The sequence below is a fragment of the Mchenga conophoros genome, linkage group LG4 (assembly GCF_057382185.1).
Source record: "Mchenga conophoros isolate Kocher_MC1m ecotype Shallow Benthic linkage group LG4, M_conophoros_male_GT1.1, whole genome shotgun sequence".
NCBI lineage: Eukaryota > Metazoa > Chordata > Actinopteri > Cichliformes > Cichlidae > Mchenga > Mchenga conophoros.
Window position 1 is genome coordinate 26,235,597 of NC_140529.1, and position 12,077 is coordinate 26,247,673.

General features: G+C 39.2%; 2 protein-coding genes across 2 annotated transcripts in view; one reads left to right on the forward strand and one right to left on the reverse strand.

Annotated features, from left to right (window-relative positions):
- LOC146576193 (E3 ubiquitin-protein ligase rnf213-alpha-like) overlaps positions 1-12,077 on the reverse strand; it is a 44,781-nt gene that overhangs the window by 21,107 nt on the left and 11,597 nt on the right. Inside the window, exons 5-20 of the mRNA XM_085271273.1 lie at positions 11,864-12,030; positions 11,604-11,771; positions 7,566-7,771; positions 7,153-7,442; positions 6,802-7,058; positions 6,462-6,674; positions 6,157-6,349; positions 5,856-5,911; positions 2,643-2,817; positions 2,414-2,572; positions 2,187-2,285; positions 1,916-2,038; positions 1,554-1,737; positions 1,188-1,361; positions 916-1,068; positions 225-838 (exon numbers count right to left, since the gene is read on the reverse strand). Of these exons, the coding sequence (XP_085127399.1) occupies positions 225-838; positions 916-1,068; positions 1,188-1,361; positions 1,554-1,737; positions 1,916-2,038; positions 2,187-2,285; positions 2,414-2,572; positions 2,643-2,817; positions 5,856-5,911; positions 6,157-6,349; positions 6,462-6,674; positions 6,802-7,058; positions 7,153-7,442; positions 7,566-7,771; positions 11,604-11,771; positions 11,864-12,030 (3,231 nt within the window). The remainder of the gene's footprint in view (positions 1-224; positions 839-915; positions 1,069-1,187; positions 1,362-1,553; positions 1,738-1,915; positions 2,039-2,186; positions 2,286-2,413; positions 2,573-2,642; positions 2,818-5,855; positions 5,912-6,156; positions 6,350-6,461; positions 6,675-6,801; positions 7,059-7,152; positions 7,443-7,565; positions 7,772-11,603; positions 11,772-11,863; positions 12,031-12,077) is intronic.
- LOC146576194 (uncharacterized) lies at positions 9,669-10,743 on the forward strand. The gene is made up of 2 exons (XM_085272463.1): positions 9,669-9,941; positions 10,075-10,743. The coding sequence occupies exons 1-2, from the start codon at positions 9,669-9,671 to the stop codon at positions 10,741-10,743; spliced, it is 942 nt and encodes a 313-aa protein (XP_085128589.1).

The following is a 12,077-nucleotide window of genomic DNA, read 5'->3' on the forward strand; positions in this document are numbered from 1 at the left end:
AACTAGAGTTACATTCTAACCATGGAAATATGATCAGAGACACTCTTCACAGGGAGCCTTAAATTAAAACGTGCTAAACGGTTTAAAATGAAGTAAAACAAAGAACTGTGCTGTTATGTTCCATCTATTATGTATATCCATCATCAAATACAATAACTCAAAGCTTGTGTGGAATGCAAAATAGCTTTTTAGATTGATAATTCTTTATACACAAAGCTACTTACAACTTCTGTGAGTGTCTCCAGAACTCTGAAGTCACCTTGAAGACCAAGTGTCTCTTTGACTTTCATGATTACTTGAGCTGAAGTCACAGCGAGATGAAGTTCGTGGTACTGCTCGATCTGTTGAACCCTGCTGTTGATCCATTGTTTGTCCCTTGATTTATTCATTCCGCACATGATGTCTAGGTCTTTTGCAAGATCTTCATACTTGCCCTTGAAAGCTTTAAAAAACTGGTTAACCTCTTCAAGCCTTATAGTGCCATCCTTCAGGTGAGTGTAGATATCTTTATAATGGTTGTAGCAATCTATGTAAATGTCATCATGTATCATTTGTAGTGTTGCCCTAATGTCCACTACCTGATGCTCAGGATTGTCTTCCATTTCTTCATTGGCCAGGAACTTGGCTTGTTTGTCCCAACACATTTTGAAGACAATACTGTCCCTGAATGTGTATAAATTTTCTGCCATGTTTCTGATTTCTTCGTCCAGATTGAAGAAGGTGACAATGCCAGTTATTGCGGAGGGCATCTGGTCAAACTGATGAACCTCCATGAAATGGTCCAAAGGTGTGGTTATAATGTTGACTTGTTGGTTTCCTTCCAGTTCATCAACATCAACTATTATGGAAATTAATATGGATGTTAATAATTAAGACTGATAGTTAAGACTAATGGCACAAACTCAGTCAACATACCTGTCATGTGTTCCTCAAGTTGATGGCTCTTAGTTAAGAGAACATCAACAAGCTCCTTTTCATGATATACAGCTTTTACTTCATCTTCTCTGCACTTCAACAGCCTCTTCATTTTGTCATGATCCTTGTATTGCCCAGTCTCAGAGAGGCAGTCTGTTAGTATCAAGTCAAAAACACAAACATCAATAATTATGATTACTATTAGACAACTGTACACTATACACACTTAATTTTTCAAAATAACTCTGAAGACATCTGTGATGGCAAATTACCTATCTTCAGCAGTTCTAAGAAGGCCTCACGCCTTTCCAAAATGATGTTGAGCAGGCTGATCTTAATGTTTCCTTGAACCAGTTGATTTTTCATGGCTGTAAATGAGGATATCCCTATTGCAATTCTGTCTCTGGTATCTGGAGAGAGCTGCTCAATCAGCTTTTCATCTGCTCCTGCAGTGACAGAATTTACATGTAAGTGTTTTTTCTAATACCACAGCAATGATTTCATTAACTTGAACCACAGGCTCACAAACCAAGGCCTGATTACCTACTGCAGTAAGTTGTGTGTTTATATAAGTTAAATATTGTGATAAATTTTTTTTTTTGCAATTTCAAACGCTCTGTATTTTTCTTAGCGAATACCATGGAGCTGGAAAATGTCTTTGGCAGCAGTCCAAGAGAGCAGGTGTTGAAGAACAACTTCTTCATCAGAGTGGTATTTCCCTTGACTGTCCTTTGGCCAGGATTTCTCAATAATGGCAGAGATGAGTTTCCCAAATTTGCTGTTTATTTTGAACCTCTCAAAGAGTTTTCCCTCATTCTTGTTCTTCATGTAACATAGAAAAAACACAGTGAATTATGTTTTGACACCTTGAACGTAAGAGTAATGTAAATCCAGGTCCTTGTATTTCAACATTTAATAAAACATCTGTTAAATCTTATTATCAATATTAGCAAATAGTATGCCACTCATGAAAGTAAATTATAACAAGAACACTTTATACCTGGCACAAAGATGTAACAGCCTCAAGAGCACACTTTTCCACACTAGCTGCAACATGTGGATGGGAATCACTAAGATCTTCTATCTTGGTGCAGTAGAATTCAATCTGATCCAGTGGATATCCCTAAAAATCACATGGAAACATAAATCTGTTCTACTTTTCCAAAAAAAGAAATAATAATAATAATAATAATAATAATAATAATAATAATAATAATAAGTGCCCCCCTAAAATAAATAAATAAATAAATAAATAAAAATAAATCCCTTACCTGTCTATACTTGCCCTCAAAATCCATAGTTAATGTCTGTCGCCACTCTTTAGTGCAATCCTCATCTTTGAAATGGATGGAGATTACGTTGTTCCACATCTGTAATATGCAATTCATTAAAGCCTTATTTTTGTCAGCATCCTTTACCGGTGAGGAAGTGGTCAGTTTGTATATTTAGTGTTTTATTTTTTTAAGTATACAAAAAAGAAAGAAAGAAAGCTGCTCACTTCAATCTCATCTGTTGCTTTAACTTGTCTTAACCACAAACTCCTGTTGAGCAAACTCTGTTTAAATGACTGAGCGATCCATCCTCTGATTATCTTCATCGGCTGAGTGATCACCATGCCTTTTACAAATCGTTGTTCTTGATCTCGTTCTTGGGTCTCCTAAATTAGAATAATTAATATAATAACACAAATAAACACCTGATTTCCTAGATTTACACACTTTACCTACCTGTTGCTTGTCAAACTGAAAAAAGTTTGAAACAGATGCAACCAGATTCATGCATGCCACTGGAATGTCAGGATAGTTCTGGGTATATGATGCTGGTTTCACACCATTGCAGATCTTTTCTAACAGTTTCACTGCTGTTGCCAAGCACTCTCTCCTATAAGTTGCTGTAAAATAACTAGGAGAAAACAAAAAAAACAAAAATGTAAATAATTCAATATGTATCAATTTAAAACAACGATAACATCAACTATGGAAATACACAACACCAAATTTTAACAATATTAGTGTCTTTGATTAATATATATATATATATATATATATATATATATATATATATATATATATATATATATATATATATGCCTAAAGTTGTACAAGATCAACAGGACCCTGAGAGCCTTCATCAGGAACTCAATGGGGATGTGGCGGACAACACTAGAGGCCAACTCCAAGCCCATAGCACAAGTCACCATCAAGTGCGGGATCGAGTGAACGACACATCGATTGGCTGATCCACACCACCAGGATGGCAAGTGCCATCTAAAATTTCCTCAGAAGTCAATGTGCCATATAATTGCATTAGCAATTAATTTAATAATGCTCTATATTAACAGTTGCTGTGCTGAGCGGAGAGCTCCTGAAGCATTTGTGTCGGAACGTGGAAATTTCAACATCGCTTGAAAAAACTGACAGCTAGCAACGTCCCTCTCACCAGTAGGCTGTGAGATTTTTAGCCAATTACAAGTTGAATCTGGTAGTTGGGGTTGTTAGTTAAGATACCGTCATTAAGAAGCGGCCCAATTAATGTGTCTATGCAAGCTAATTTGCGATGTCCACCGCTGGTGCGGCCATTTATTTTTTAATGAACCTTCTCAGATTAACTCACTGCGTGTCGTGCCCAGGGCTGGACTGGGACAAAAAAAATCGGCCTGGGCATTTTGACTGGAGACCGGCCCACCAGGTATTACAGGAAAATCTATAAAGCCTTTGAATGACAACAAACGCTGTTGTGACAGTGATATACACTGTCTTGTTGGTATATGTATGATTTCTAAACATTTTACGTCAGATAAAAACTTTGGTTATAAGATTTGGCTAGAAATTTTAAATGAGAATAAGAAAGAGAAGTATTTCTCTGTGTCCCCCTTTCCCTGTTAATGCCCTACATGGACCCCTGGCAACACTTTGCTAGACCCGCCCCTGCACAGTTACCAGCTGTCAGCTACTTAGAAAAGGATCCTGGTGTTATTTGTCTCTCAGAAACAGTTCATAACTTCCCTTCAACTCATTCATGTCACCTAAAAGGTAAACCTGTTTCACCATCACATGATGATTCAGTAAGGACATCTCCTGGTTTCATCTTCATGTTTCCCTCTCACCAGATAACCAAGCCAATACCATGACCAGCAGCTTTACAGCTGTGGCTCCAGAAAACATCAGATGATACTAGAAATTAATATTAAATAAATTCTAACAAGAGCTGATCAAACTTAAACGCGCTGCTGTTGTTTAGCGCGACATCCGCTGGTTTCATCTTTCTGGCGCAAAGTGGGCGATAAACAAACAAGAGACGGGACTTGTGTCAGAAATACCAATCAGCTGATCATTGATCAGTTTCATGATTGAATGAGAGAAGAAGAGGCAGCTGACAGCGTAAAGACGCAGAATAACTCCAGCTTTGTGTATTTTTCATTGTAGCTGAAGTACGGGACAAACTGTGTTCGTTTTCAGCTCAATACGAACCGCGTGATACTTTCTCTGAATGCGGGACGATTTCGTTTTTTATGGGACGGTTAGCAACTCTACTAACAAACCTTATGAATAAAATAAAGTTCACTATCAGTAACATCGCACCCACCCAGCTGTATAGAAACTCCGTCATGCTAGCTAGTACACAGTACGAGTTATTGTAACTAACTAAAAAGTCAGCACAACGAAAATAAACTACACCTGAACTTGGTTTATATCTGAGTTATTTTTACACATCTGCCAGCATCTGGCCAATCCACCATCTTTCACTGTTTATACGTTACTTAAAAAAAAAAAAAAAAAAAAGATACTAAAATACTAAAAACGAAAAATCACCGGGCGAAGGTCCGGTATGCCCGATGGCCAGTCCAGATATGGTCGTGCCATCAGTTAACCCTTGCCGACCCCTGGTGTACAGGAACATCTGTGCAGAGTGTAACCTGGAAGTCCCGAGGTCAAAATGGGAGATGCCCCCAAGGGTGGTGGAGAATGACCGAGCTAAGATCCTGTGGGACTTGCAGATACAGACGGACAAAATGGTGGTGGCTAACCAACCGGACAAAGTGGTGGTAGACAAACAGAAGAAGACGGCCGTAGTGATCGATGTAGCAGTTCCGAATGACAGCAACATCAGGAAGAAGGAACACGAGAAGTTCGAGAAATACCAAGGTCTCAGAGAAGAGCTCGAGAAGATGTGGAGGGTGAAGGTGACGGTGACTAACAGCAGTCAGCATGACTTGTTTGGTCGTGGGTCAACGTTGGTCTGGCAAGGCATGTCAGTGGAGGGATGCACAAAAATCAGTCAGACCCTATACAGGTGCATTGAGTCTTGAGTTCGTCATGGTGCTCAACAATGCTGAGTCTCATGTGGTGGAAGCAAACAGTAATTTCCTGAGAATGAAGTAATCAAATTCATTAATTGCCCCCCACGCTTGCCTGCCACAATCCAATAGGACTATGTTTCCATTCATCTGATGCTGCTATACTGCACCTCAAACTGTCCAGAAGGTCCTTGATACCCTGGTCCAGATCTGAGAGACGATCCCCCAGGACACCATGCATTGTCTTATTAGGATCATTCCCTAACATTGTCATGCATGCATACTGGCATGTGGGGACCATACAAACTACTTAGTAACAGTGAAAGCAATAAAATTTCCACAAAATAGTCTAGCGTTCCACATGACTTTTGTTTTCACTTTGATTTTTGAGGTGTCTTTGGATTTAGCCCTCCGTGGGTTTATCATTTTCATTTCCATCAAATGATGTGGGACCCTTTCTTTCCAAACACCTTATCCATTCCATATCAGTAGAGATATTTAATATGTTTTTTTTCTTTCCATTGAGATCTGATGTGTTTTCAAAGTGTTCCTTTAATTTTTTTAAGTAGTGTAGTTTTAAACAACAACTACAACTGCAGTGCCTAGTGACCTCCTGTTATTCAAATAAAAAACTGAAAATTACCTGTATTTTTCCTCAATGAGATTCCCTTGAATGTGTGTGAGAGTGTCAGATACTGCCTAGAAAGAGAAAATCATGAACATTTATTTAGTTTATAACATGATGGTTAAAATTCTCAACTGTCACTAGCAAGGAGTTCTAAGCGTTCCCCAATGTCTGATCAGTAGATATACATATCAATGATGCAGCTTTTTACAATTATAAATTTAAAGTCACACTAAACTAAGTACATGGAAAGTTATATGTTCCACATACTCCATGAATGGATTAACTTTGATCACTTACTACACTTTCTTTAATTTACCTGCATGTTGCCGCCAGTGATGTCCTGAGGAACCTTATTAAGGAAAACATGGAGCATGTCCAAAAGCTCAGCTTTAAGTTCAGTGCTACACTCAGTCAGTTCATCAAGTGACATCAGGTACAAGCAGGATCGAAGTAAAAGTGCATCGACCTCCATTAAGTGGCTGCGGTTCTTCATCACATTTATCAGTGCTCTGAAAAAATCCAATTAAAATATACACAATAATAAATTAATGTGTATTGGTTCCAATGCACTGGTACATGTCTGGGCAAGCAAAACCAAAGCAAAGGAATAGGGAACCATACCTCTTTTCCTGACTGCTCATATAAGCCGAGGTGCCCATGTCAAGGCCTCCCAATCCTGCCCAAGATGGGCCATACTTCCCGTTTCCAGATGATGGTGCTTCAAAAGGCTTTGTGTTACCCTTGAGGAGGTGGAGAAGTGGCAGTACCACAATCCATCGAGGCATCCCCATTCTTTTTACAGTGTTTATTAGATACACCAATGATTCTGGCAAACTGTAGCAATAATTATTTGAACATATGAACAGAAAAATGATAATTAACACAAATATATGCAGTAAGGTTATTACTTTTAAGTCAGTAGATTATGATTCCAGTATTATTGAAAAGACGGGGTACCTACGTTTTGAAAACAGACACATGCTGAGAAAACTCTGCCCAGTACTGAAGGAAGTCATCCTTCCCTAGTTTGGGTAAACTTAGTGCCGCACAGAGCCGATGAAGCTCAGACTGTTCAAATCTGATTTGATATTGTTTCGATATGTGAAGCATGATCACAGCTGCTTTCAAGGGATCCTGAATGTAGAGACTCCTATGATCTCCATTCTCCAACAGCGGAGTCACATTTGCTAGCATGAATGCTTTAAGCATTTTTCTCACCTAAGATATAATACAAAAATAGAAACAAGTCAGCTGAAGTGGCCATAACCTGGCCATAACCTCTATACTTTGTAAAGAAATATTGTAAACTTACATCTTCTTCTCCATATTTTAAGGAGTACCATTTCTTTTGTTTCTCTTCAAACACAAAGGGGTCCCCATAAACCTGTATGAACTGATTAAGTTGGACCAGAAAACTTCTCAGATTGGTGTCATTCCAGCTCCTCAGAAGATCAAATATGGTCTCCAGCATTATGTTCCCAGCAATTTCTCTGCCTTGAATGAGATCCTTTCTTTTTTCAGGCCAGAACTTCTCTACCAATCGCTCCAACACATTCTTTGAGGGTTTAACACAGATGATATCATCATATTGATGCCAGTCTCCTTTTGCAAAAGGAATACAACAAAAATTTACTTTAAAGGACACACAACAAAATATGTTAATGTCATCAGCATATTAGCAGAAAAAGTGTAATTACAGCTTGACTAAATGAGAATTATAATTACCGTCATCATTGATGAGGTGCTCTTTAACAAACAAACATCTGTTGGTGATTTGTTGTGTAGAGTCCAGTTTATATATGTATTCATACTCATATGCATCCTTTTTAGCCTTGTATACAACATATTTGTATGGTATTGACTCAGACACAGCTTCTTTTTTGCTACTTGTCAGCCTGCCTTGAACCAGAAACCCATGCTCTCCAAGATCCCTGTATGAAAATGAAAGTCATATGTAGATTGTGTAAAGTCAGTCGGAAAAGATATAAGAAAAGTCTAGCTTGTGCATGCACACTAGAAGAAGTCATGCCAGGGTTTAAGATCATAGATGCATTACAGTTAGTATGTCATGTCAAAATGAAAAGTGATGTACTAAGTAAATATGCACTCATAAGCTACTATATAACCACTGACATAATACATGAATATTTCCTTAGGTCCGTGGGTGACATATATTAGACAGGGATTCAACAATTCCTGAATTTTTGTTTTGAAACAGGAAAACAAAAGAATCTGATTAACTTTGACAAGAATCAAATGCTGATGACTAAATGACTGTGTCACATCATCCCTAAAAAAAGTCTTTTAGAGTGGTAGTGCCCATGAAAAGTGAAAAATAAGAAAGATTGGGCAAACAACAACAGGTTAATGAAAATCTAAGATTCAAGCATGGGTAACAAAAGCTGAAATACTTAGCATAGTTTGCTGTAGTTCACTAGGGGTTCATTTCTGACAATTTCTGGCAACTGTAAATATTTACTTCATTGTTCATAAACAAACATTAACTGTCAGAAGTCAGTTAAGTCTGTGAGTATTAACACAAAAAAAATGTGATTTTTCATTCAGTGAACCTGTGTTGCTCCAATGTCAATACTGCCCTTTATTCCACTGGCAAAACACTCCACAGTTGGCATTTAAACATCAGAAATGGATTATGATCGAATAAAAGAGTATGTTTCTATAGCTTTCAATGAGACCAAGGCAAACCAGCACAGACAGACCTCCTTCAGAGGTATTTCTGTTTAACTAGATCATTGTCTTATAGGTCAAAAACATTTGATTTGAATCCTTTGACACAAATAAATACTAAGTAACCATGTGGGCAGCCACATAGTAGAGACCAATAGAGAAGCATGTTGCCAGTAATCATCAAGTTAGTGAAATACCGACTTTACGACGACTAGTGTTCCAGGTACTTATGTGAGGTACTTATGTTCGCACTACAGCCTAATTTCTCCAGCTTTTTTAAGCGTTACAGTTTTTCTCAAATGTTAAAACACAAAAGCCAATCCTGTAACCCAAATGACCAGTAGTCTAAACACATTTACTAAATGTAGCCACCATATTCCAGTACCATAAACACATGTCACATGAAGACACAATTCACAAAACACAACCCTCTGTACTCATAAGTCTAAACACATTTTTCCTTGCTAAAACATGTTGCAAAACAACTCTGCTCATATTCTCAAATGAAAGCCCATGTGATGCAAAATGCTTGCCACAGTCACCAATCTTTGAACACAGGGAACACACCTGGCGTCAGTCACTACACACAACGACTCAAAATGGAAGACACCTGTTGCTAATGATGTGACCCCACCTATAAAAGCATAGTTTGGTGAAGATACCAAACAATCACAATGGATGAAGGCATTCGAGCGTGCGGAAGGAGAAGAGCTGCAGGCCAAAGAGGAAGAGGGGTTGAGATCAGAGGAGGAAGAGGTGAAGGCCTAAGAAGAAGAGGAGTTCGGAGTAGAGGAGGAAGAGAAGGAGGCCAACAAGAGAGAGGAGAAGGTCCAGGTGGGAGAAGAAGACAACCTCGCACCATCATAACAGATGATATGCGAGCAACAGTAATTGATCATGTCATTGTCCATGGCATGACAATGGCTGAAGCGGGACGAAGAGTACATCCAAACCTGAGTAGGTTCACCGTGGCCACCATTATCAAGGCATTTAGACAACACAACAGGTATAGTATGCTATTTCTTTCTTTGTCACACTACAGTTTTACAGGCCTGTGAAAGTGGTCTGTTACTTTACATGTAGTTTTACATATAAATCAGTCAATTGACAACACATGTTTCTTTCTTTAGAGCTGAAGGAATGCCACATAGAGGTGGGAGGGTTGCCATATTCACAGCGGCACAAGAAACCCTCATTGCAGATATGGTCCGTGAGAACAACTTCATTAGACTCCGAGAGATCAGAGACAAAGTCATTGCAGATAATGTAAACTTTGAGAACATTGATGCTGTCAGCGTGTCCACAATAGACCGAGTTCTCCGGCGCCAACAGATGAGGATGAAACAGGTCTACAGGGTTCCCTTTGAGCGCAACTCTGCGCGACACATAGAACAACGTTACGAGTATGTGCAAGTACGTATACATCCATGTCCACAGTACAGTTAGTGGACATACTGTGTTGCTTAGTGGCCTACATTACTTCTGGACAATACTGTGCTACCTGATTGACCGTTCTGAACACCTGTACGCTTTTCCATGTTCACAGAGGATAATGCAGTTGGACGCGATGGCCAGACCCCATGAGTACCTCTTCCTGGATGAGGCTGGCTTCAACCTCCAGAAACGAAGGCGAAGAGGCCGTAACATCATTGGCCAAAGAGCCATCACTGAGGTTCCTGGCCAACAGGGGGGTAATATTACTCTTTGTGCAGCTATGGGTACGGAGGGGCTTGTCCACCGGCATGCTGTCCTTGGGTCTTACAACACCCAACGTCTCCTCACCTTCCTAGAGGAGCTAAAAGACATCCTCCTGGACCGTCAACAACACCATCCTAGGCTAGCACATCACATGTATGTGATCATTTGGGACAACGTCTGCTTCCACAAAACACACCAAATCAGAGAGTGGTTCACCACCAACAGTGACCACTTTTTAAACGTCTGTCTGCCACCCTACTCCCCTTTCCTGAACCCTATAGAGGAGTTCTTCTCATCATGGAGATGGAAGGTGTATGACAGACAGCCATACACAAGAGAGAACCTCGTACGGGCAATGGAGCTGGCCTGTGCTGACATCCCAGTGGAGGCCTTCCAGGGATGGATTCGCCATTCAAGGGCGTTTTTCCCGCGGTGCCTAGCAAGGGACAATATAGCCTGTGATGTGGATGAGGTGATGTGGCCCAATGCAGCTCGGCGACATGATGCCACACGGTGACTGTGTGTAATACTGTAAAAAGACCGTGTAGACAATAAAAAAGACTTCACACCCTGATCATGTTTCCGAGAGTACTGTTGTGTGCGATAGATTCTGTTTTTGCATTGAGTTGTGTTACAGTAGTGTACGTACATGCAGGATGTTTTTATAGATTTATAGTCTTCATGTGAAACTCACAAATCTAAATGCCTAATCCTCTGCAGGGTTCTATGACGATCCGTTACTGTACAGTTTATAAGAATATGCATTAGCAGTTATGGACCAAAGAACCGTCTCACAAATTGAGCATTGTGTTTTCAATTGTTTTGCTGTAGTGTGTAATGCTGTGTATAGTGTTTACAGTTTTGACAGCTTCGAGCTGCTCTCTTGGTGTGGGAGTTTGTGTTTTGCAGTGGGAAGGTGTGGTTGTGTTTATGTAGCTTTAGAAAAGGGTGTTGTGTTTAGACATTGGGGAACATGGTGGAAACGTTTGTGAAATGTGTTTTAGCATTTGAGAAAAACTGTAAGTTTTAAAAGTGTCTTTAAATATTACAATGTAAAGGAAAATCCTTTACAAATCCTTTATACAAGTGCAAAAGATTTGAGTTAGATTGTGATTTCAGTATACAATTTCCATTTGCGAATATAGCACAATATATTTTTCATGGCATGCATTATAAGGTTAGATTTTGATCTAAAAACCTCCTTACATGTGTGCATCTGTGTGTTAGTGTTTTTTTGTAAATGTAGTGCTGAAATTCATGTATTGACTATTTTTGTATTTATTTTTAGTGTAGAAAATTTTGAGTGTTTTGATTTAATATTTTCTTAAAGTAATTAACATTCTTAATTTCAATGACTGTTAACTTAAGAGCAAGTACCTGGTCACAAACAGTTGAGCTGCATTTTCATTCCATTTTCCAATGCATGACCCAGCCCTGATGAAGATAAGATCTTCTTCTGGATCAAATCCAAAATCCTTTGAGAGGACCGCATGGAAATAAATTGTGAGCCTGTCACGAGCAGCAATGCTTGTGTTCCGTGTCACTCTGAAAAGTAAAAATAGATTTATTGAATAAAAAAAAATGAGCAAAGATGAGTTAAAGGTAAAATATACAGTTATCTGAGAGAGTTTTATCACCTTTTTGGGGGCGGAGCTGTTTGAGCTTTTGAACTTTTGCTGTTATCATCACCATCTTTAGATCCTTTGTTATCATTTGAAGGCTGAGCTGGAGTCGAGTCCTGCCCGCTCCCTGACTGCTGAATCTCCATCTTCTCCACTGGGTCCACACTGGAGCCAGTGTCAGCCTGTAGCATTAAATATGTTGGATAAATACATCTCAAGGTTATGGGAC